At 39.3% G+C, this 25000-nt stretch overlaps 1 protein-coding gene across 5 annotated transcripts in view; it reads left to right on the forward strand.

Annotated features, from left to right (window-relative positions):
* The window catches only part of LOC119137030 (microtubule-associated protein 4-like), a 34732-nt gene that overhangs the window by 3258 nt on the left and 6474 nt on the right, over positions 1 to 25000 (forward strand). For 2 of the 5 annotated variants that reach the window (XM_037275985.1, XM_037275987.1), the window contains exons 2-13: positions 3764 to 3963; positions 5701 to 5787; positions 5979 to 6056; positions 6321 to 6545; positions 8439 to 9641; positions 11324 to 11332; positions 19004 to 19368; positions 20857 to 21045; positions 21533 to 21647; positions 22141 to 22200; positions 22399 to 22655; positions 24884 to 24940. In XM_037275985.1, the coding sequence (XP_037131880.1) occupies positions 3774 to 3963; positions 5701 to 5787; positions 5979 to 6056; positions 6321 to 6545; positions 8439 to 9641; positions 11324 to 11332; positions 19004 to 19368; positions 20857 to 21045; positions 21533 to 21647; positions 22141 to 22200; positions 22399 to 22655; positions 24884 to 24940 (2835 nt within the window). In that variant the 5' untranslated portion in view covers positions 3764 to 3773. Of the gene's footprint in view, positions 1 to 3763; positions 3964 to 5700; positions 5788 to 5978; positions 6057 to 6320; positions 6546 to 8438; positions 9642 to 11323; positions 11333 to 14019; positions 16827 to 19003; positions 19369 to 20856; positions 21046 to 21532; positions 21648 to 22140; positions 22201 to 22398; positions 22656 to 24883; positions 24941 to 25000 lie in introns of those variants that run through there. The other 3 variants (XM_037275986.1, XM_037275988.1, XM_037275989.1) reach the window with 3 other exon arrangements.

Genomic DNA, 25000 nt, shown 5'->3' on the forward strand with positions numbered 1-25000 from the left:
CTGCACGACCACAATGTGAAATCCATACTGCTGACAACTTTGAAGAAATGGTTCAATCATTAGGCAAGTTGTATAAAATATCTGCACCGTTTTAATTTGCTGACAGTATGATGCGTGAACGTGTGTGTGTGCTTGAGGTGACAGTGTTGTCAGCACTAATCAACGTTTTTTTCTTTTCAGAAACGCTGTGTGCGCGCGTATGTGTGTGTGTGTGTGTGTGTGTGTGTGTGTGTTTGTGTATATGCGTGACAGAACTTCTGCCTGTCAAGAAGGGCACATTGATGAGGTGCTGAGTCACCCTGGTAACTGACAGCCTGGACAACCATGCACGGATTTGATGAACAGATTTAATGCTCTCAGTTTAAAAAAGGGAAATCTTGTAGTGTTTTCATTGTCCTTGTATTTTGATTTGTTGTTTTGAAGTTTTTAATCTTAGAAATAAAAGGATTATCATGGGAGTCAATGGCAAACAGCAAAAGGAGAAAGGCAAGAGGAAGCCATAATTTGCTATTTAAGGCCATAAGATTTAAAGTCCATGTTTTAATATAATATGTGCAAAGGAAGAAATATAACAAGAAATATTTTTTTATTAAAATAAGCAATTTCGTGCATTATGATTTTTTCTCCCTCGAATTGGTTGTTTAAAATATTTTGTTCATTTTTAATCATTCGTCTCAAAATATAATGATTTGAAAGTTGAAAAACAATCTCAGTCTAAATGTGCGTACATTAATTCATTACAAATATAGGGCAAATACTCCTTCATGGCACTGCAAGTTGGAGTCAAAATTATTTATGTAGCCCTTAATCACTGTCCCAAAGGCCTTCACATACCCACAGTTGAGAAATATTAACGACATCCAATTTACAAAGTAAATTTACAATACATACTATTTATTGCCTGTCTTTGGATCACTCTACTACTTTCTGGACTGCTGCTTGAAATGCATCTTGGACAGTGATTTGCCCAACACAAATTTACAAGTCCCATCATCAGTATTAGTGACATGACTCTTTATTGCTTTTTCAATGAATATAATCCCATGAAAGCAGGAAAGAGTTTCTCCCCGAGGCCACTAACCTCTCCATTCATTACTGTTACATCATGAGCTAAGACCGCGGATGTTGTACAATGACTCGTCACTTAGCCCGACTAACCTGTGGCTAGCTTGTTTTTTCATACAGATGGTGCCAAATATGATACTTTCAAATATGCTTCATATTAAAATACTCTGAGTAAATAATGACAATGTGAGTGTATACTGACATTCGTGGAGACAATTACAACAACAAACAGTCTCACTTAATTCATTACACATGCAGGTCATACAAGGTCTCATTGTACACTGAAATAAATGTTTGATTGTCAAATAGCTGCCCATGAATTAATGTAATGCATGCAATTTAGAACATTAGTCCCCCGTTTTCAAATTAGAATATTTTCTCCTGCAAAGCCTTCATGCGAGTGCGTTTTAGTTTACATGTGCATGTGCGTCGTTTTCGTGAGTGCTCCTCGGGTTTTGGAGCATGAGATGATTATGTAGCAGGCGGTTAAAGGTTCAGAGAGGCAGAGGTGGCTGAAAGCCAGGGATTGTGAATACTGAGATTGTTTTTAATCTGAGTTTAACAGGCTCTCTCTCTCTCGCTCTCGCTCTCTCCCCCCTCTCTCTCTCCCCTCTCTCTCTCTCCCCCCCCCCTCTCTCCCCCCTCTCCCCCCCTCTCTCTCTCTCCCCCTCTCAGTCGCTCAGTCTCTCTCCCTCTCTTACTTTAGACATGCATAGCTTTTTGCTTGCCACCAGTTACATCATAATGCCACCCTCTGTGAAGAACTACTGAAATTCGAAAAGGCTTGATATTGAAAGCGGCCAGATATAGCCAAATATTTTTACCATAGTAACTTAATCTGAAATGGTTTTATGTGTACTACAAACATATTGCTTACATGTACAGTACAATACCGTACAAGGAACATTTCTGAGGACGGTCATTGCCTTTTGAGATGTCTTATGTTACACAGATCTTATCGTCACATACACATATTATATTATAATATCACATATTATATTATAATGTCAAATGTCACATTAGGAAATAATTGAATTACTCAAGTCAATCTTAGCCAGGAAAAAATCATTTAGTTTTCAAGATAGACAATATAGAATTGCGAGCTGGCAAGATTATTTAGCATTGGTTATTTTGTTTTTATTTTAATTATTATCAAAGGTTATCTAACACATTATGACTGAGATAGGATTGGTCAGAGGGCAAATCATTAACGTAAACCAACCATGCATGCTAATTCTTACCTTTCTTGACCCATTTTCTCAAGTTGATAGTGTTCAGATACAGTAGTTTTTCATAAACAAATGTTAACAATACAAACAGTGGAAAAACTTGTGTGGAATGAATGAGAGACCCCACAACAAAGATCTCTAAATTCAGGCCACTGAATATTTTAGATTATGAAACTGTTCCAATGGACTAATGAATTATAAGAGACAAATGCACTCAGAGCGCTATGAGGTTAGCAACTGCCTATTCATGACTACCACATTTAGATGTTACAATAACAAAATTGTTTGGTAAGCAAGACTAGAGGAGTGGCAAAAATAAATAAAAAATTGGTTTCCACTATACTGCACCATTACCCTGAAACAATGGCTTACAGTTCCCTGCTTACACTACTGCATGCTTTCAAACTGGCTGCTGGCCATCGTGTGTGTGTATCTTATGTGCGTGTGTTTGTGTGGATGTCTTCTGTGAGACAATGACAACTTGTTGTACTGGGAGCCTGGATGTGGAGATGTAAAAAAACAAAAAAGAATGAGGGGTTTGTTTAGAGGCCATGGTGTCAAAGTGTCAGGATACCATTTATAGCTGATATTTGTGTCATTTTACAAGTGGCATTACAATGAATGGACCTTGATGTTTATTTTAAAAAATCGTGGACATTTTTTTTAATTTTTTTATTTCTCTGAGTCAGGGAAATGCTCAAAAAGCTATTATGTAAAAAGCAGGTATAATAAATTTATATTATATGATTATTATTATTAGTAAGTCAATTTCTGCTTCTGTAATGGCAAGCTTTGACTGCCCTCATTTTAAATGGAATGAGGGGGAGTCACATCCCATGTTTACGGAGAGTTGCAAACTTCCTCTTTCACCTGTGCGAGTCTAGGAAAACATCAAAATCGAGAAAACATAGTTAGACTGCGCATTGCGCTTGGCTTGTGATTGGCGATGATGCTTTTTCTATTCTAGCATGAATGTGCTCCGGTGCACAAAGCAAGGGCAATGAAAAGATGCTTGAATGAGTTTTGGTGCGGAAGAACTTGTTTACAACTTTTATCTGACGTCAGTCTACGACAGAGAGGAGACAGATTGTGGAGAGAACAGAAAACTCAAGAAAAGATGAAAGAAAAAAAAAACTTTGCAACGAAAAATAATTCCAAATAACTCCTCTGGGTAGGGCTGCTCGATTATGGATAAAATCATGATCACGATTATTTTGTTCAATGTTGAAACCACGATTATTTGTGAGATTATGTTTTTGGAATTGGAGCAGCATTTCCACACATTCAGGGATGCAGCTGTTAAGTTGTGCATGCGCGTCTCAGAACGTAAACACTAAATATGAATTTTTCCTCGATTATATGAATTTTGAGATCGTGTGGAGCCAAAATCGTAATCATGATTAAAATTCGAGCAGCCCTACCTCTGAGCAATACAACCAATGATGTGTGTCTGTATTTTATCTCTCCAGTTCGACGACTATGGACCTGAGCTTGCGAGATGCACTGGGTGGGGGTGGAGGTGGGGTCCCAGGCGGAGCCCCTGCCGAAGCACTAATCAAGAGAGACTTTATGAGTGCGCTGGAAAAAGAGAGTTATGACGACAAGGTCGGCGAGACAATGACCAAAAGTGACTACCGACCTTTACTGGATGGAAAGGACGGCAAGAGTGGTGAGTCACTACAAACATGAAAGGAAATGGTATTTTTATTGAGGATCTTGATTTCTGTATATAAAACTTTGTACTTAAGGCAGATGGTGTTGCTGCTATATGTTTGTTTGTTGACTGAAAATCATAGCTCAGTTTCTGTCTTAAATGTCACATATGGCCAGAGGATAAATGTCATCGTGAGGCTTCGCCAAATGTCTCACCGTGTCATCTGGAATTTTGAGGAAACTGTCATTCCGATTATCCGTCCAGTGGTTATGTTGCGTCCTACTGTGTGCAGGTTTTTTACGTTAACCTGTACCGCCTGACTGCATCGTTATTTGCTGGCTTTTAAGTCAGTGTTGATGATGAAACCAATGTCGATCAAATATTATTACTACACGACCTATTGGTCATAATGACATTTGATGTCAAAATGTTAATTACTACATATTGTAATAAGGAGGCAGTGTTTATACATAACAGAATAATCTGAATCATATTTGCACTCTGACTTAGTTCTATACAACAGCTTTGGTTTGTGTCACAATAACTGACTTACCTTTCAAGAGTCTTGAAGTATTCTCCTGTGTACTTGCACCATGAACTAAACAGGAAAAGGTCAACTTTGCATCTCATGAAATACTGCAGTACGTGATGTTGATTTAAAAACCACTCACTCCTACCCACGCATGTGGGTATCTATTTTAGGGGTGCTACCCCATTTTGGAAGCTTTTACTTGGATGGGAAATGTCGGGAGAGCTTTCAGTTTAGTGATGCAGAAATGCAATTTGGTTTAAAAGGACTTTGACCTTGAGCCTGCAGAATGACTGCAGTCCTCAGAGGCCTGACAAGATTCCAGCTGTGGTGCCCTCACATTTAGTGTATGTGTCCGTTACACCCGCCCCTTTTTTTATTTTTTATTTACCTGTCCTGTTGTGTGATTTAGAATGTTTCTCATATCCCTAATTCCTGATACACTCATCTTTTTTTTTTTTTATTGCAAAATTAGGTAACAAAGGCTCCTGTGATGAATCTGGGCCTTTTCCCGCATTGCAAAGAACATTTCTAAATATGAATATGAATTGTTGCACCTTTTCAGTCATTCTCATATATACACAGAAGCTCAAAACAGCAGTTTAATTTTTTTGGAGAAACCTTAAATGCATTTATTGTGTAAAGGCAACTAGCCTTTTCTTATATTTTATTATTCAACTTATTCCGCCCACTTTTTTGACGTACCTCTGAAATCAAGAGTAGGTTCACAGCAAGATAATAGCATAGCTCAAGCTATCTAGTTAATCATGCGTGCCAAAGAGGCCTATTCTAACACACTCACTCGTATGTCCTTCAATGACACATACAAATGTGATGATTCTGAGACGGTGAGACACGAACGCCAAGAGTCACAGATGCTGTCGTCCTCTTCTGGTGTAACCATGGCGATAACCCCTTTAGCGACATGTTTTGTCTGCATGTGTCATTGTCAAAGATGCACTAATACCCGCACGAGAAAGAGACACTTATGAGCTGGTTCAGCCAGTTTTGCAAAATGTTTTGATGAGCAAGCAGCATGTTTGGATCTTGTCAGGGGATAAATTCAACATGATGGATAAAAAAAATATTCGACAATGACCCTGTTTCCCTATTAGACAAAATTTGGCAGTGAGTAAATGTAGGAAACTGGTGCCACTGACAGAATTACTTTTATATAGTGTATTGGTTACACGTATAATACAATAAGTGTTTTTCTTTGACAGGACTTGGGATGACTTCATCAATGATGTTTCCAGGTGGACGCCAAGACCCTCCTGGACAACCTGCATTCACTTCCGACTACCTGTCTGGTAAGAATTTGTTGATGAAAAATCTTTTATTTGACTTTTAATGTTTGCTTAGGAGGAACAGTTTGAGTCACTTGCTTCACAGTTATCCAGGTAATGGTAATCTGCAAATGTTGAATGAAAGCAACTGGGGTTAACTTTACGGTAAATGACTAATTTACTGATTCCCGTCTTCCTTGCTTTTGCTTTCCAAGGTCCTATGATGGGAGGAATGAGTGACCAGTGGAACCAGAACAAAACAAAGGATGCCAGCATGCCTGACTCATTCCGAGGTTCTCTTATTCTTCATCTATCTTGTGTTTCCCCGGTTTAAGATAGTAGAATTAAATGTAAGAAATATTATTAGAAAGGATGTATTTTTTTTGTAAAACACCTTTATCAAAGTGACTTCCAAACATTAATTGCTATAATAGATTAAAGAAGTGTGACGAGGTTTCGTTAAATGACAACTGAATTAAGGAACCTCGTGAGTGTTGTGAATGTTTGTGTGAACTGTGGCGTATACCTGTTGAATGTGTTTGTTTTCTCTGCTCCAGGATTTTCTCAGTCTGTAATGAGTGGCATGCCACCGTTCCAAACAAACGTGAACTCCTCTCTAGGCCAGATGGGAATGGGAAAATCTACGGACACGCAGAAAACTTCCGGCCTCTTTGGTTCAGAGCCCCAAAACATCAGTAACACCAGTGGCAACAATCCCTTCAAATCAAATGATCCGTTTTCTTCTGGTGGTCCAGGAATCCAGTCTTTGGCTCGCAGTCCAGGTAACCTGCATGCAGAAAGGATGAAATGAGTGAAGTGATGATAAAAAGTATGTATGTTAAAATGCATGTACTATAAGTGCTTTCGATGAATGTGCCCAGCCTGGAATTCTGAAATGAAAAGAACAAATATTAAATCTTAGTGAAAAATCTTGTCTCTCGTAGAGCTCCAGTGTAGGCAATGTGGGATGTGATGACAAAGGAAATACTTTGAGCAGCAGAGGGCAGCCTTTGCTTGCGACCGAGCCGTTTCAGTGCTGCGTTCATGTCGTGTTGACGCCTATCTTTAGATTTCCTGCATCTTCTCATTTATTTATTGGAAGCACGCAGCTCAGTACTTTCTCTATCTTAAAGAGGATTAAGAAATTGACAGGAAAATTGTTATAATTACATAATCATCTAATTCTGTTGACATATATGGTCATAGTTCCATATGATTAATAAATATTAGTGATTTGATCAGATGTTCAACTCTGGAACAATAATGCATATTTTGGGAGCGTGCCAGACTTACATCCATTAAATACCTTAATACTCCTGTCCGAGCTGTTTATAGCAGGAGAATCGCATGCCAAGCAGCAATCAATCTATGAAGTGAAAAGTCGGCTTTAGGTTGGTATGTACTTTTTCCTAGGTTTTGATTGGTTTATCCCATGATGTAAGACCGAAAGGCAGAGATGATAGAAGCGGAGATATTGTACATGAAAAGAAAAAGTGAAAGCAGATTGATAAAGGTTCGGTTTCTTTTTGTTTTTTTTAGCAGTATCTATTTTCAATTTCTATATATATTTCTTTAGTCGCTGGAGGAGTGAGATGTAGTCATATTATATAAATATAAAAATAGGAGTTTATATAATTATTATTTATCTAATGACAGGTCAGATAACAAGGGGGAAAAAACGATTGGATCATTTCAAGCAAGTTAATATGCAAAACATTTATTTTGTAATATCTTGCATGTACTGCTTGTCATTCCTTTCTCTTACCTTTTCCAAGATGTTGTTTTTAAACATGATTTATTTATTTTTTTCTAATCATTGCATGTGTAGCAATGGATCATTGTATTTCATGATGCTCCCAGCACGCATGAATTTGTTTTGAATCCTGCTTTTAATGATGTACTGTATTCACAATGCACTCGCTTTATTGTTATACTTTGTATGCCTATTTTGCTATGTTATATATAGCTGCCTCATAGACAAGGCCTTTTGTATCTCGGGTTGTGCTGCTAATGATGATGTCATTAGGTAAATGTGAATCTAAACTTACGTATGTCTCCTTCATACATAATTTGATTGGTTCCGAAAATGTGCCATGAATGTAAATCAAATTTAGAAATGCTATTAGTCAGAATTTTTATAAATGATGTATAGTACTACTAAAAATGATACACATTTTTAATTATTTAGGTTTAGTGAATACATCAAGTACAGTGGAACCCTAAAAACCTACCGCGATCCACTCTGTGTTTCTGGACAACAATTTGTTTATAAGACTATTTGTCCCATGAAAAAATAATCTACATAAAATAAATCTATTCCAAAATTAATCCGTCAGTTCCCTTTTAGACTTAATGATTTTTCAACCTATTTCATCTAATTAATTGTAATCCTTTTTGGCAACGTCACAAAAACCTTGCAAGTCAAAGTAAAAGAGCATGTGGATGAAGTCTTAAAGAGATGTGTGATACAAGTAATGCAAGATTCATTGTGCCTTTTGACTCTGAGGTATATTTTTCCCGGTATTTTTTGTTTAGGGACCTTAAGGACGTACATTTAGACATAATTCAAAGAGCCTACATTTCCACATAATTAATTTCATTTTGGTAGTTAATTTTGCTTTCTGACACAGTATGTGACTGGTTCCTGCTCATATAAAACCTTCCCCCCTCGGCAGCTCCCACCCTTTCTCCCAGCGGCTCAGTGGATGACAGCAGCCCCACTTCCTCCACATCTGAACCCCTCAGTCCCGAACGATCGGGGTGTGAGGCTGGCAAGCAACAGCAAAGGCGCAAGAAGAAGAAGAGGAAGGGGCGTGACGAGGTTTACAGCTTCTTGGATAGCCAGGAGAAGAACGGCCATTCCGACAAACATGGCTTGCAGGATAAGGGTGGACAGGGTGTGGAGGAGGATGAGGAGGAGGAAGACAACTGGGAGTGGGAAATAAGAGAGAGTGGAGCAGGAGGTAGAGTGAAAGGCAAGAAATTGAAAAGCCGTGCAAGACTTCCAGAGGAGTGGGGAGCACCCCAGCAGCCGATGTCTCCCATCCCAGCTGCAGTTGCTCCTACTTGGGCCACAGCAGCAGACTTTGGCCCTTTGGACTCCAAAGTTCCTAAATCCAACCCCAGTCCAGGTTTCTCTCCATCGATGCAAATACCTACAAGTTTGACCAATCGCACAGCAGATTCATCTCCTAGTTCCTTTGAGCCCATGTGTGTCGATGACTACCCTGTGTCTACCCAAAATGTGACCAGCAAACCTCAACCAATTAGCTCACCGGGCAACGCTACCAATAAAAGTAGTACACTAGGGGTTGTTAGTGGAGATTTAGCATTAATGACGGGGGACAATCTAAGCCCAGTCTCCCAGACGTTCTCTTTTCTCGATTCAGTCCTCCAGACACCGCCAGGTTCTACCCCCGACTCACAGAACGCCACCCCTATCACAAACGCACCCGAACTTTCTTCAACTTCCTTGTCCACTTCAGCCGACGTCATAGTCTCTTCTTCACAAGCCTCTAAGACCACTTCAGATGTCCCTCCAACCTTTGCTGTGCCGTCAAAGCCCTGCCCCTCACCTGTCACAGACACCCAATATTCGAAATCTGCCCGTGAATCGGTCCTCAACGTTGATGCAAAGCCTTTCATCCCCTCAGCCTCACGCATAACCCCCACAACTGCTCCCAGTCCAAACGCATCTCCTGCTACTGTTAACGCAACAGTCTCCACCGGTGCAGTCATGCATCTTGGTTGTCCTCCTTCCACTATCAGTGAAGCTGTAAAGCCAGCATTATCAGACACTCCCAACAAAGCTGCAGCCACCCCATCTCTGTTCACCACACCTGCAGTTCCCGCATCACCACTGCTCCCCCCACTGGAAGGTTGGTGAACTACAGGGAAAAGTATGACTAACATGGGGCTGATCATCTAAAATAAAAAAAAAAGTTGCTTATATTTGTCTTGTGCTATGCATGCCTGTTTGCTTGTGGATTGAGTACTAGACTTGCTTGGACCTTGGTCCATATTTTTAAATACAAGGGTCCCGGCAGTTGAGCATACAAAAGCAAACAAACTAAAAATAGTGACGAAACACTTTACTGGAAGGCTTTTTAAAAGTGCTTATGTCCGTCCCTTCATAACGACTTGCGCAAATGCTGGACATGTTCAAATTGTTTTAGTCGGGCTCCAAATGATGGTTCCACTATGCTTTGCTGCTGTGTATTGCTCTATTACCTCTTTCATAACCTGTTAATTACTTGCTCTGCTAAATCAGATAAGTGCAATTATTTCTCCTCTGTCCTTTCTCGTAAGGCCAACAGCTTGTGTAACTTTCCACTGTGCCCTCTCGCCATAGAAACACAAATGTTAATTTAATGCAGTGCAAAGCAAGCTGGCTACAAAAAACGTCACAGCTATAGTTCTCTAACTGCAATTGTTGTGATGTTGTTAAAAGTATACATGACAATAATTTGAAAGATGAAATGTTATATAAAAATGTGTGCTACTACAGTGGATATAAAAAGTCTACACAACTGTGAAATGGAAAAAAGAGATAGAAAGATAATTAGTTCAAAACGTTTTCCTTCATTTTGACACTTAGAAACTAACTGTACAATGCCAAATATAAAAAAGAAAGCTTTTAGAGAGGAGAATAAAAAACTGAAATAATGTGGTGATGCAAGTGTGTACATATGGCTAAGTTAAGAATTACCTAGTTATATTCAAACTCATTTTAAATAGGAGCCATGCTTCTGATTAACACCAAATAAAGTTCGGCTATTTTAATAGGCGTTCTTTTTTGACCATCTAGCACAACCCTCAGCGTGTAGACTTTTATCCACTGCAAGATACTAAAATCTGATCCCTCATACCCTTGCCCCACCTCCTGTACTAAAAGTTTTATTAATATAACCTTAAACATGATAGTATTATCTGGTGCAGTTTGTAAAAGCTGGCCTCTCTTTTGTGTACTATATTAATCCACAAATCACCCTTTGTCATTGGGCTTCCACTCATGTGGTACTTCAAAAAGTACTAAAATTGTGAAATACTTTTGATCATCATCTACCTACCATCTTGGGTGTCATTTTTTTTACAATGCATTTTCTCCTGTAATCTGGGGTGAATTGTATTTACTTATATAATGCCTCTGATTTAATGCTCTGGCTATACTTACTATATCTGTTTTCTGTCGAATGAAGTATATAGTGTGCTGCATTATTCTCCTCACTTAATAACCTGACCAGTAAGTGGCAGTGTGTTCTAACTATAAATTTGACGTGGCAAAGAATCTAAATTCATATATTTTTCTTACAACAATGAGAATCGGCCTTAGAGTGTAATTGGGACCGATCTGAAATCTGTCAACTGCAACGTCTTACTGGACATGTTTTTGCACTTCCTTGAATTTATATTTTGTGATAATATATTGTTTAACAGTTATTGGGTAATGGAATGTCTAAGTTGCATAATAGTTGAGTGTGTCAAGCATGATAGTTCTTTAAATTGTCTTTCTTTTTTTCCCCCTTCTCTCTTACTTGCTCTCACAATGCTGCCAACGAAGTAGCACCAGGTAAGTCATATTTCACTCATCATATCAAATTTGTGCCATGTACGTATGCGTTCAATTTTAAAGCAAATATTTAAAATGAAACACTGAGCTCTCAGAACTCGGGTACAATCCTTTTTTGCAGTCTTTTTGTGGTTTGGTTTGTAATGTCATTTCATATATATATAAATTCAATTTTTTTTGTAGCAAAACCTTTTTAAATTTAATGATCAGATAGCCTCATGATAGTGAAAAACACCAGACATGGGATCCCATGACAGCAGAAGGGAGTCTGGTTTTACAAATGAACATGTAATTAGCATTGGGAAAGGTTGTTTCCATATTGTATGATGTTTGAGTTCTGTAACACTAACGGTAGATAGCTGTTTCATAAAATAGGAATATTATAAAGAATCAAGTTGTCAACTCGAAGAGCTTACATAATTGCATCATTATTTATTTATTTCATCATTATTTCATCTTTGGTATACATGTCTGACATTGGAAATATTCCAATTTGTTTACGGCATCTATCTTATCTGCTGTATACGTACATTTCTAAGATCAAAGGTCAGCAGCTGTTTTGTAGGGTGTGCCCTTCAGTGGCATGCACTAAATCTTTTCGTTTACAGTATACTTGTAGTCTGTGCTTCTGCACCTCGCCCTTTAAATAGTGTTCAAAGCGATCTCACTCACATCTGCTTATACTCTATCCTCTTGATCTTGAGGAAGCAGTTCCTGCTGAGGATGCACAGAAGGCTGAGCTGTCACTGACGCTGCATGAGAAACGACCCCTTTTAATTGCATTGGCTGCTAATAGTGTTGTGTGACTCATTTGTTTTCAATTAGAGCGAGTTGGTAGAAAACCATATTTTTCACAGGGGAGAAAATGCAGTCTTAATTTAGCCCACAATGTGATGTTGCAGTAACATGGGTTGGTGCTCTTTTTGTTGCTACCTCTGTGATCTATTTGATTCAAGTGTTATTGCTACGAGTTTTTCACGCCAGATGAGTTGAAAGAACATGATTAATCATTTTTAGATTTAACACCAGGAAAAGAAATATTTAGCGTGCCCTAAGTCTAGCGCAAATCACAGTCTCACTGTCCACATGGGTAGAGTTTTCTTTCCTCAGATATTCCGCTAGACCACCTTGCATCCCCAATGGTATTTCCGAGTGTGACCCCTACCCCCCCGGCCCACCAACCTGTTAAAATATTTTTTAAGATCACAAAAGCTGTTGTTGTAGCAAAGCACTTTTCTGTATTTTCCATTTTCCCATTTTGTATTCTAATCTCCATTCCCTTTATGTCCACATTTGCCATTTGGATTTTTTCTTTATCTGTTTTTGCCCTTTCTGTCTCCTACGACCACATCATATCTTCCATTGGCTACCCAGATTCTCTGAGTCTCTGCCACAACGCAGTAATCACTGCATCTGCACTGCAGGGGTGGGGTGGGCAATTGAGGGTGTTGTTGGAGAGGGGAAGGCGTTGTCGGGGAGATGTGGGAGGCGGTTGCCATAGCAACTAAACCACTCTGCAAGTGAGGGATGGAGGAATAGAGAAGGAGTGGACTGGGTGTGACAGTCTGTGAGGTTGAAGATTAAAAATAGAAACACTGTGACAAGATCCCCAACCCTCTGTTCCTCCTTCGGCCCCCACCCATTCTGCCTCTTCCCAGCACCACAGGCAGGCAGCTGTAGCATCCTCTGTCTCCTCTTGGCTCCCCTGTCTCCAGCTGCTCAGAGATCTCTGACCTTCATAAAGATCATTTACCATGACCTCTATGAGACTGTCTGGGTAGAAAACATCATCTAAGAATCTCATTTTATTCGGTACCCCTATGCTTTCCTAATGTTTGTTCATGAATGACATCATCTGTCAACTCTGGACTGCAGGCCAGTAAAAATAGCGAAACCGAGTTGAACATCAATATATCCAGAGTGATTTGCCTTTGTTTGGATTCAATTAACAGTGGTTTATTGGAATATTATTACCAAAGGGCCATTTATGAAATTGCCATTTTACAACAGGCACAGCAATCTAACCTAATGACTCTCTACATCATAAGATATGTGTTGCATGTAGGCAACATTTTTGGTTAAAAGGGTTGGACTTAATTCAATTCGGCTTATTATTTAAACATTTAAACACAAGACAAACTATTGCATTCATTTGAATACATTCATCCATCTTCTATGCCGTTTATGCTCACTAGTGTCATGAGTATGCTCGAGCAGTGATTCTCAAATTGTACTTTACCAACAAGTAATATTCAAGGCGCTCTCTCTGGTGGTACGCAAAATAATCTTTGGTTTTTGGTCATGAGCTCTGTAATTTCAAATTGACTGGGACGTCATGAAGTGTGATTGGATGAGGACGAAAGGAAGCAGAGATTAGGGTGTATGAGGGAGTGACATGAATTGGCGCTCTCAGGGAATCCAGTTTATTGTTTCGGTGTGATTATAGTCCCACCTGGGTAGCGAAAGATGATGAAGGTAATGAACTAACCAGTGCGCCACTGTGCTGCTTGGCGATTTCATTGGTGTCTATAAATTCTTTGGTGAGCTTTAATTTTGAAGTTAGCCTTTGCGTTGGTGGCGTGTTGTTATGAGTATGTTTTCAGCTTGTTTGACGAAATGGCATAGCTAAATGGGTGTGTCACTTGAACTATGTAGTAGTATAAAGTTGCTATTTGCAAACAATTGAAATCAGCAGTATATACATTTATCTTTCAAGAAACACAATTTCCCTATCATTATTTTGAGTGCATAAGATATTCTTTGGGCCAAAGGAAATAAGAGTAGCCTCTGTGAATTGATTGCAAGTATTTTTTATTTTTTACAAAAAAAATATACTCATTTGTGTAAATCAAAAACAGCAAAATATAATTTCTATGACAAGCACACAAATGATCATAATTGATGTCAACTGAAGTCACTGTAGATATTCATTGTTTTTTTCCCCACATCTGTCGCCAGTCAATAGCCTCATCACACTTGTCAGGGTAATTGCAGTCCTCAGTGTTTTCCTGCAAATCTCTCCTTGTGTCTCAGTCTAAATCAACATATGAAAGGCAGTTGTCATATGCTAGCTGAACAACCGTGACAGCCATTGATCATTATTTGAGCACATCTGTTTAAAGTTGCATGGCTGTGTCCGAATATGCACACTATTCCCAGATAGTGTTATGCCATTTGTAGGAGGTCAAGGAAGCATAAATGTAGGGTACTCAAAATTACTCACAATGCAACCACAATATAGACCACAATGCATTGTGAGCAGAAAAACACGGCACAAACACAAATATCAATGCGGTATAATTAATTCATTTAATTTAATTCAAAAAATGTACAACTAAGAAAATGAAAACAGTTTAAAATAAATATACTTTTTATTCACAATAAATAGTCTGGGATCTTTGTCAGGACATGTACGGTGGTCACCTGATACGCCACCAGGAAAAAGTAGTGAGCTGGGTGTCTGAAATCACCAAACAGAATGAGGAAACTACTTTCCAGTGCCATATAGTGCAGGAATATATCATGAATGAGGGATGAGGGGAAAAGGATGGCCTTTCGGACACAGCCCATGTGAGTGTATGTAACTGTGCGGTCTCACGTATGCTTGTACATGTTTGTCGCGAGGGACTAGGTGAAATTTAGTATCAGCAAATGAGGGAATATTCCCAGTTGTCATGTGATTGTGTGATGTCAGGAAAGCGAGAGAGAGAAAGGGAGAGGGAGAGAGAGAGAGAGAGCGCAAGGTGTAATTTATCCCTACAGCTGATCTGTGCAGAGCTCAGGGAGGAAGCAAGACCACCAGACACACATTCGCTCTTATCGGAGTTTTCCTTGCCTCACTTGTTAAGACATGCACATACAATTTGCGTGCATGCTCTTCTCACACTTCAGCACAATCGCACCCTCAAACCAATTCGGGCATCACTTTACAGGGGATGTTTTTTTTTCCCCCCCCATTTTTTTAAGCTCTAATATTTAGAGCATTTTTCCCTTACTGGACATTAAGCAAGAAGAAAACAGAGAGGAAGACGGACTCAAACAACAGAAAAGACCAAGACGGAATTAAAGGGGTTAAGTAACACAGCGGCACGAGCAAAGGACGCACACGACAACAGGAAAATGTCCTTTTTGTCTGGCTCACAGTGGCAGGAGCCTGGCATTATTGCTGGTAACAACGGGTGCAGAAAACCATCCAGTGGGCATCAACAGCAGCAACCAAAACCTGCGCTTACCCTCTCCGCTGCCAACGTCCCTGCAGTCTTGGCCTCTGCCGACCACAGCGGCTTGCATGACCCAGGCCAGATGGCACCTGGCGGGAAGGTTGCTACCACCCCACAAGGGGGATTCAATGTGACCTTAACTGAAGAAGAATTGAGATTAGGGTGTGGCAAAACATCCTCTGGAATTACACCAGAGACCCTGGGTCTAAATATGCCTGTGCTGATTGTCGAGGATAAAACAACAGGTGGGGGACCGAAGGCGGAAAAACAAAGGGGAGGCATTTCGCTAGGGAGTGCAGGACAAACTCCCAGCAGCCCTCTTTCTCCCTATTCCTCCCCTTCCTCTTCATCAACTTCTCCAGCAGTTTCTCCTGGGAAATTATTCAATGCCGCACTGGAATCTAAACCTGGATCAAATGCTAACTTTGGAACTAACCTGAACTGCTCTCGCCCAAGCAAAGATGGAGTTTACATTGAGCAATCCCAAGAAGTTAAACAAAGACCTATTTCGACTGGTCGTTCATGTTCGGGAGACAAGAATAATCAGCCAAATACAGTTTGTTCTTCTTCATTTGAGGATATTTTTGAAGAAAATTCAACTGGTTGTCTGATTGAAGACGCAGGACTCAAGTCACCTATAGCGAGGCAAAATCCTGATGAGCAACCTGCTGCTCAATCTATAGTCAATGCAACAGGAAGTAACATGACATTATCTTCCAGGCTCTCCGTCTTCCCTGCTTCATCTAACCAAGCAAACATCATTGAAGAGGGAAGAGTGACGGTAAAAGGCAACTTGAACCATGCTGAAACTCGTACAGGTGGAAAAGGAAGTCAGGATGCAAAGACAAATCCTAGTGAAGACAGCAAAGTGACATTAGATGTTACAGTCAACAATGGGACAAAAAATAATCATGCCAACGAGCTGCCCCAGCGAAGTGTGGTCAGACGAGCAATGTCGGACTGTTCTCACCTATCTGTTCCTACGTTAAATGCTGAAATGTTCCTCAGCGGTGCGGAAGGCTCAGCAGCAGTAACGTCTAACTTAACCAACTTTGCCGTAATGGGAACAGCGTGTCCACTCAGGGTGCCCTACCCGCACATGGTGGTCCGGCGTTCGCTCACAGTGACAGACGCCACGGAAGCCTCAGCTGCAATGGCATCAATGAAGTCAACTCCGTTAATGATATCACCTGTGTTGCCGTCATCTCCACCACCTAGGAGACATCATGGGACCTGCGAGACCAATGTTTTAATTTCCGTGCCAACCTCGGCTGGTATGTATGTCCGCTGTTACCAAAATGTCCATTTACCATCAAAACCTTTGAAGAAAAATGATCCTGACCTGGCCACAGAAGGCTCAGGGTTTTCTTTCTCCAGCCACATAAATGGAATCGGGTCTCTTAGTTACTTTGAAGTGGCGTGCTCTCAGGTGTAACCCATGAGAAAAAGAAGAAAAAAAAAGCAGGTCAGGAAAAAATAGTGTTGAAAATGAGTGCTCGCTGTCTGGGTTCTTCGCACTAGCAAGGCCATTTTAAACCCCTCATTCTTAGGTGTGATCTTGCTGACGCCACAGCAAAAAATAAAGAGATGAGGGCGTAAGAAAAAAAAATTGTGTTTTGAAACGGTGTGAAATGTTAACACACGTTAAGACGTTGCAGTTATTGGCTTGTGTTATTTCCCATTACATTTCTACTCTATATTCATCTTTATTTGTAACCATTCCTTGATAAAAATGAGGAAAACATAACTTGGTTCATGAGCTATTTCCATTCATTTTAATGGGAAAAATGTCACTTTACTGAGTCACAGAATAGATTCAATTTGGACGTAAACAGAGGTTCCACTTTTGGAATATATTCCATTGTTCGATTGATGTATCCCTTGTCAACTTTGACTCTCCCACATATTCACCTCATCTTTGCATTGCTTCATGGTAGATAATGTATGAAACATGACCCAAAAAAAAAAAACAGGGACAAAATATGAAGCTAATTAAAGTTAAACCAAGCATGCATTTTTATTTTCTCTATTTGTAGTTTCTTCCAATACGCTTTATAATAGTTTGCAGAATTATGTAGCATTCAGATCTGTTTAGAGAAAGAGCTGGGATATTGACTAGACATTGACTGTACTCATTCAAATATAGAGCAGCTATTTTTAGCAGTGTCTGCGCATGCACGCTCACACAAACACACACGCACACACACGTGTGAAGAGTTTGTAATGGCGTCATCTTCAAGATTTTAAAGGCACAACTGCACAGAGAGCAGCAACTATCAGGTTGTTAAACAACATGCTGATCTACACTCACTGTGCATGTTTTACATAGTGTGAAACTTTGTTGCAGAATTAGAACTAATTAACAGATATATCAATTGTAAAGTCCAGTTTCATATCCTTGACACATTTTGAGTTAGTGGTTTTTTTTTTTTCTTCCCATATGCTTTCTCATCACAAACATGTTCATGTTCAGTCCTCCTCAAATTGTGGGATGGGCCCCCCTGAAGGGGGGGAGAACATTTTAAGCTGTGTTGGGTAGCAATGGTAATCCATGTGTGAAATGAATTGTACTCCATAAAAGGTAATTTAATTAGGTCATCACTGACTGTGACCACACAAGTACCACTGATCAATTTTCATTAGCAAAGCCTGTTTGATTGAGGCTCCAGGCTGACCTGATTGAAAGATCCAATATAACGTTTGTTGGTTTTATTTGAAGGTAGCCAGAGTTGTGGAAGTTGTCAAGTGATATCTGTCATTATTTTACAAGCACAACAAAATCTAATTGGCAAGTGTGTCGCACGAATGAAAATGGTGCGGCATGAAGACTGAGCGCAACCAGATGTCTTATGTAAGATTTTAAAAACAGAAGCAGAGTCTGGCTCTTTCTGCCCTTCTAAGCATGCATAATTAGCATACCAGTTCTACTGTAACAAAAAATTTTTTTATGAAATGTGTCTAATTACTGTCATACTTGTCTTAGACTCGCATGTAATTCTGTTCAAACTTTGCAGCAGAATACATTTCTTACACTTTTTTTAATTCAATAATAATTAGCATACCAGTTCTACCGTAACAATTTTTTTTATAAAATGTGTCTAATTACTGTCACACTTGTGTCTTAGACTTGTATATAATTCTGTTCAAACTTTGCAGCAGAACAAATTTACAACAAACTTTTTTTTTTTTTTTAATTCATGGTGTTACAGCTTTTTTGGGAAACATCAGTTAATTTGGATTTTTTAGCTTATGACAATTTGTCGCTTAATAGAAGGAGCGTTTGTATTTATGCAGTCTTTAATATACTATATGATAAGATAAAAACTAATTTAATTTACATTTATTTCCACATGCATTATTGTAATTACTTTTTTCCATTTGTGTTGTAATTCAGTCTTTGTGAATTGGTTAAAATAGCCTGACACTAATTTTACTAATCTTACTTTCACAGTGAAAGTTGACAAGGCCAAGCAGGAGAAAACAGACATCGTGTCCAGCAAGACAGAAAAGATGGATGCCTTTGAGAAGAAGGAGATAGCGGAGAAGCAGAACAAAGACAACTGCCCTGACAAGAATCTGAAGCCTGAGAAAATTCTCAAAGATGACGAGAAGATGGACAAGATGAATGCTGAGAAAAACAAGGCCAGTGAGAAGGCAGAGAAAACAGACAAGCCAGAGAAGACCAACAAAGAAGATAAGAAAGTAGAGGAAAAGAAGCTGACTGAAAAGAAGGATGAGAAAGGAGGAAAAGTGGTGGCCAAGTCTCCAACGGGCAATGGCAGCAAGGCCCTGCCAAGCCAGGACAACAAGAGCAAGGTGGATCATTTACACACGCATGCACCCACCCACACACATGCGCATGCGCACACATACATCTGCATTACTCATGCAGTATTTCTTCACACGCTCAGGGTGTCAAATTTAGGAATAGCAAGACACAAACATTTGGCTTTCCACACAATCATGCTTGATCTAAGGTTGGACTTCTGTCATGTAAAAAAACACAGCAGATTCATTTTGAATGAAAACCTACCACATCAGTATTTAATTACTACTTTAATTACTGTAGCCCAGGGGTGTCAAACAAATTTTTTTCGCGGGCCTCATTGTAGTCATAGCTTCTTTCGTAGGGCCATTATGACTGTCAACCCAAATAAATGTATGAGCACCTCATATTATATACAGTAAAAGCTACGAAACAAACTGACAAATAACTCGTTTTCAAATCAGACGAGTAAAAACTGGTCTAATATTTAAAAAAAAAAGATATTAAAAGTGAAGACAATTTGCAATTCTAGTAATGACACACAAATTTGATGCACAATTTGTCTTCGCGGGCCACATAAAATGATGTGGCGGGCCGTATCTGGCCCCCGGGCCTTGAGTTTGATACCTGTGCTGGAGCCCTTTCCTAGTAATTAAGCAAAAGTAGATTATACTTGTATAGCTATTACGAAAATATTGGTATATTGGTAACACTACTACTGCAGCTTTTTTCAGTTGTTAAAATGTAAAATTATCCTTTCTCTCTATGTTGTTTACCATGTTGGCTATTCTGCGTTGTTTTTTTGACAGAGTCCAACATTATAGCTAGAGTTGTACGCTCATTTTAGCACACACTTAACCGAGATATTTTTTGTTAGATGATTAAATAAAACGACATAGATTGGTTATTATTCGCCAAAATATACCAATAATAACATTTGATACATACATACATACAACTGCAGTACCTTTTCATTGTCCTTGCTTGTGCATGCCCAGTATCTAATATCTGATTTGATTATTTATGTGCATTTGGACTGCTACATATTTGGCACTTGCTTTTGTAATTTACTGCTCATTGGGACTGAGGCATGATGACAATTTTTTATGTTGATGAATATGTTTTTGTTTTTGAATTTGTGGCTGCTCTGATTGGAGTGGTTGGATTGGAGCAGTTGAGTGGTTAGCATGTCTGCCTCAAAGTCAAGAGGTTTGCTGTTCCAATCTTAGCTCAGGCCTTCTTGCGTCGAGTTTGCATGTTCCATACCTGCCAACATTGGGTTGTAAAAAGTAGGGAGACTTTTTTCCAGCTGGGATAGGCTCCGGCCCATCTGCAACCCTAATGAGCATTCGCGATATAGAAAATGGATGGACTGTTGCAATTGTAATGCGCTTGCTCTGCAATGACATTGCTCACTCCATTTCTGCTTGTTCTATTTCCCTCCCTATTTTATTTGATCCACACATTCATTTATTTTTTTCCCTTTATTATTTTTTACTGTGTTCTTATGGATCATTTTATTTTAATTGAACCTTTAGACTGAGGTGGTTTCGACCAAAACAAATGCATCCAAATCTCGTCCGTCCACCCTCCCAACCAATGGCGAGGCCACCTCAGCCAAACGCCCCTCCCCAACCATGACCCCAGCTAATAAAAAAAGTCCTCTGCCCAAGGCGGCAACACCCACTGCTGCTAAGAGGCCTCCAATAGCAACTGGACCTGCAAAAGTAAGAAAGCCATAATTGTGTTGTACTATTACAGTACACTTGAAAACCAGTCACAATGTTGCACTTTTTACATGTTTTGCTACAGTATGTTACAGTCTTATTCCAAAGTTGAATACAAAGTACACCCCCTCTCCTTTTACAGTACATACAACATCCATGATGTCCCGATTATTTTTATATAAATATATATATTATATAAATATGTTATATATATACTATATATCTTAATATATATCTTAAAATATATATAGATATAGATATAGATATATATTAAGGTATATATGACATATATATATATATATATATATAATATATATTATATTAAGTGTATAGATATAACATATCATGCCCACACACATGCACGCACACATGCACGCACACATACATGCACACATACATGCACACACACATACACATTCACATATACATACATACACACACACGCACGTGCACACACACAATATATTTATTTTGGTTTGATTCTCAGACACCAGAAAGTGGAGCAGCTGAGAAACGTTCAGCTGTGCAAAAAGCCACTCCCGCTCCGCGTTCTGTTGCCAATAAGAACAATTCCTCTGCTTCTGCTGGGACCAAAACTGCTGGTAAATAAAAGAGCACACACAAACACACATTTAACAACAGAAAAATAATTTGCAATGGAGTTGCTTCCGTCTCCATCTTGGTACCTAAGCTAAAAGTAAACTATAGTAGACTGAAACCTCTGAGGTAATGTCATGCGTTCTGGGATCTTAGATTATAATAATATTTGGGATTTTCAGACAGAGCAAAACAAGTTATTTTAGCATTCAGGGTAACTACATGCAGGATTTTAATGTCAACATGGTCAATATGGTCTACCTAGCACATTTGCTTCACAGTTGTCTGGTTAGGAATTTGAATCTGGTCTCCGGCCATCCTGCGTCAAGTGTTGTTTATGTGCCTCTGGTGTGTTACACCTCTCATTCAAAGTCAGCTGGGATATGTTCCAGCTCATCCACAACATAAATAACGATAAGCGGTATAGTGCACCATATTCCCAGTGGTTCCTATTTCTAGTCCCGCTATAACATTTATTTACTGCTTCCTTTTTTACAGCAAATAAGAATGACAAGACTGAGAACAAGTCAGCAGAAGCCAAGAAAACCAAACCTACAGGTGAGAAACATAACGCATATGAATAAAATATATAAAGTCAGAAAAATTGGACAGTGTTTTTCTTCAATTACATTTCTGTAAGTACTTTTTAGGGTTGTGCATGATCAGGTTTCAAATGTTACACCATTTTACTCATTTACATTAAATTGATTAAAACATCATTTGAGAGATTTTTTTTTTTTTTTTTTGTCTCTGTAGCTCGTCCACGTCCAGCCTCCACCACCTCTCCAACGACTCCAGCAAACACAACCAACGGTGAAGCCGGTCCCACCCAACGGCGCCGGGTCATCACCAAGCCTCCTGTCCCCAAGCAAACTGCTCTGGAAAAGAAGCCAACGGTGCCCCGTGCTCCTCGAACTCTCCGCCCCATCAATGCGCCCACACCAGACTTGAAGAACGTGCGTTCCAAGATCGGGTCCACCGACAACATTAAGTACCAGCCTGGTGGAGGAAAGGTAGGACAACCAAAGAAGCTAAATGTTATCTTTGCAAATCATGCTGCAATGATTTCACTAATTGCTCATCATAGGGCTCACTACACACGGGTCCAAGGTTAAATTTTGAATTCTGAAATGTTTTGGTAAGGGATAAAACTTTGTTACTGTGCACTGTGAACTTACATACTAAAACTTAATAACTTGGGCATCTTCAAATATAATCCGTGAAGCATTATTTTAATTTATAGACTGTTTCAACTCCGTGATTTACAACAATGAAACCCAAAATGGGGAAAAAAAATACAAGAAGATCCCATTCTCATGTTGTTGATTTAATTATTATTTTCGTATTTAATGTTTTAATTAGCGCATATTCTGTAAGCCTGTTTGCTTACAACATAAAACATCCATGAGCAAAATTTACATATGCCATTCTGTTTGTTATTTGTACTGTTCCAACTACCATCCTGCAAGTTGCAATTTACGGCCTCACACCTTCTGTGACACTTCCACATTATTTCTGTTCATACATGCTATATTTCCTGTGACAATGTGTTTGTCCTTATATTGGGGCAATTGGCTTGTTTTTCAATCAGCATTTTTTTTCAGGATATTTTTCAATCAGCATTTTTTTCCAAGTTCCATAAATGTAACAAAACAAACTAGTATTAGAAAATATAAAACAAATGTACTGTAGCTCTTCCATTTGGTGCCCTGTAATGGAAAAAATAGAGGAAGGACTGATGCTGATGGCTCGTTGGCAGGGAAAGGCAAAATACCTGTAAGGTGGGATGTTGTGATAACTTACTGCTTTTTGCATAATCTCCTTTGTGCAAATCAAGAGTTTTTTTCCTCCTATCCCCCTAACCAAATGCAGCACTAGTCTCGTTTCTTGAAAAGAGCAAGAGGTGGAGAGCGGGCGCATTGCAGATGCAATGCAGCAGGAGGTCAAGGTGAAAACATGGTCAAAGACAAGCAGGGGTGGAACTGACAAGCAAGTACGACGTGAGGCGAAGTCATTGTCAGAGAAAGGCAATAGGTCGGGGCAGGCGGCGTTTGGGCATAGTCGGTCAGTCGGATGGGCAAACAGGATCGGCAACTGAAAAACAACGAGCATGAGAGCAGGAACAGGGAGCAAGACAGGAAGCTGAACTGACAAGGAATGATGGGACTGATCTGCGCATGAGTGGGGCATTGTCATTGCTCTAGCCGGTGCTCTGATCAAATTCACCGATCACCCCGTGCCAAGACTTAGCCATGGTCTGAACAGTGTTCAGATTGAGTTTCTACCACAAAATTGCCACTCTGCCAGGAGTGCACAGTCTCCAAAAAAAAAAAGTGTCTTGTGTGTTCTTGTTTTTTTCTTGCTCTTGTTAGTGCTCTTTAATAAGTTCACTCCTTTTTCTTTCACGCCTCTCTTCTTTTGATCAACCTTTGTCAAGCTGTATGACATACTCGCTTCAGCACATCACTTCCTGCTTTGTAATTTCTTGCACTGGCTTACTATGTCTTTAATGATGCTGATATTTGTTTGTCCATTATGAAGCCTCATGCACAGTGTTGTTTTCAGCAAATGCTCTCTGATTTTGTTACCTTTTTTCATCTTCACTAACAAGCAATGTGAACCAATTTGTGTTTTGATGTGCAATATTTGGCTTGCCCCAGGTCGGCTTGCGAATCGCGAAAATCTGCGTCTGACACCCAATGAAATGCAAAATAAAACCCAAAGTATTCGACAAAAAAACACAGATTAACCTCCATTATACTTTTTCTGCACCTCCCCAAAAAAAACCAACCAAATAATATTTACAAAAATGTAAAAATCTGCAAATTGTTGCGCATATTGAGGAATCTACTGTAGTAGAGGAAACATGCCCAAAGGGCCATTTTGGTTGCCCATCCTTGCTCTATACCTAAGATTTAGAACTGAAGAAACCTTTTTCAAGATGAACTGTCTTTAACAACCAAGGAAAAACTTGTTGCCTTTATTCAATTTTTGAGAAATATGGTGGAGGTTAACTATGAGCATGAAAGACCAAACATGCTCATTCTATGATTACTATGTAAATGTCAACAGAAATAATTGGATACATTTTGAAATGTATAGTTCTTGCTCTGCTTCCATTTCAGCCAAATGCTACAAAACTGCTAGGACCATGTTTCATAATGAAGCAAATGATCCTATATAACTATAACACAGTAAGAATTTGTGAGATTTATTGACCAGGAGGTGGGTGTCTCCCCAGGTTTCTTCCATACAGAACAACAAGACAACAGACCCATCCAATCCTTCCAAGGCCAGAGTGAGTCGCCGTCACCTGCATATTCACTTCTACACACCAATATTTAATTTCTTCTCCAAT

This window comes from Syngnathus acus, chromosome 17, assembly GCF_901709675.1.
Source record: "Syngnathus acus chromosome 17, fSynAcu1.2, whole genome shotgun sequence".
Lineage (NCBI taxonomy): Eukaryota > Metazoa > Chordata > Actinopteri > Syngnathiformes > Syngnathidae > Syngnathus > Syngnathus acus.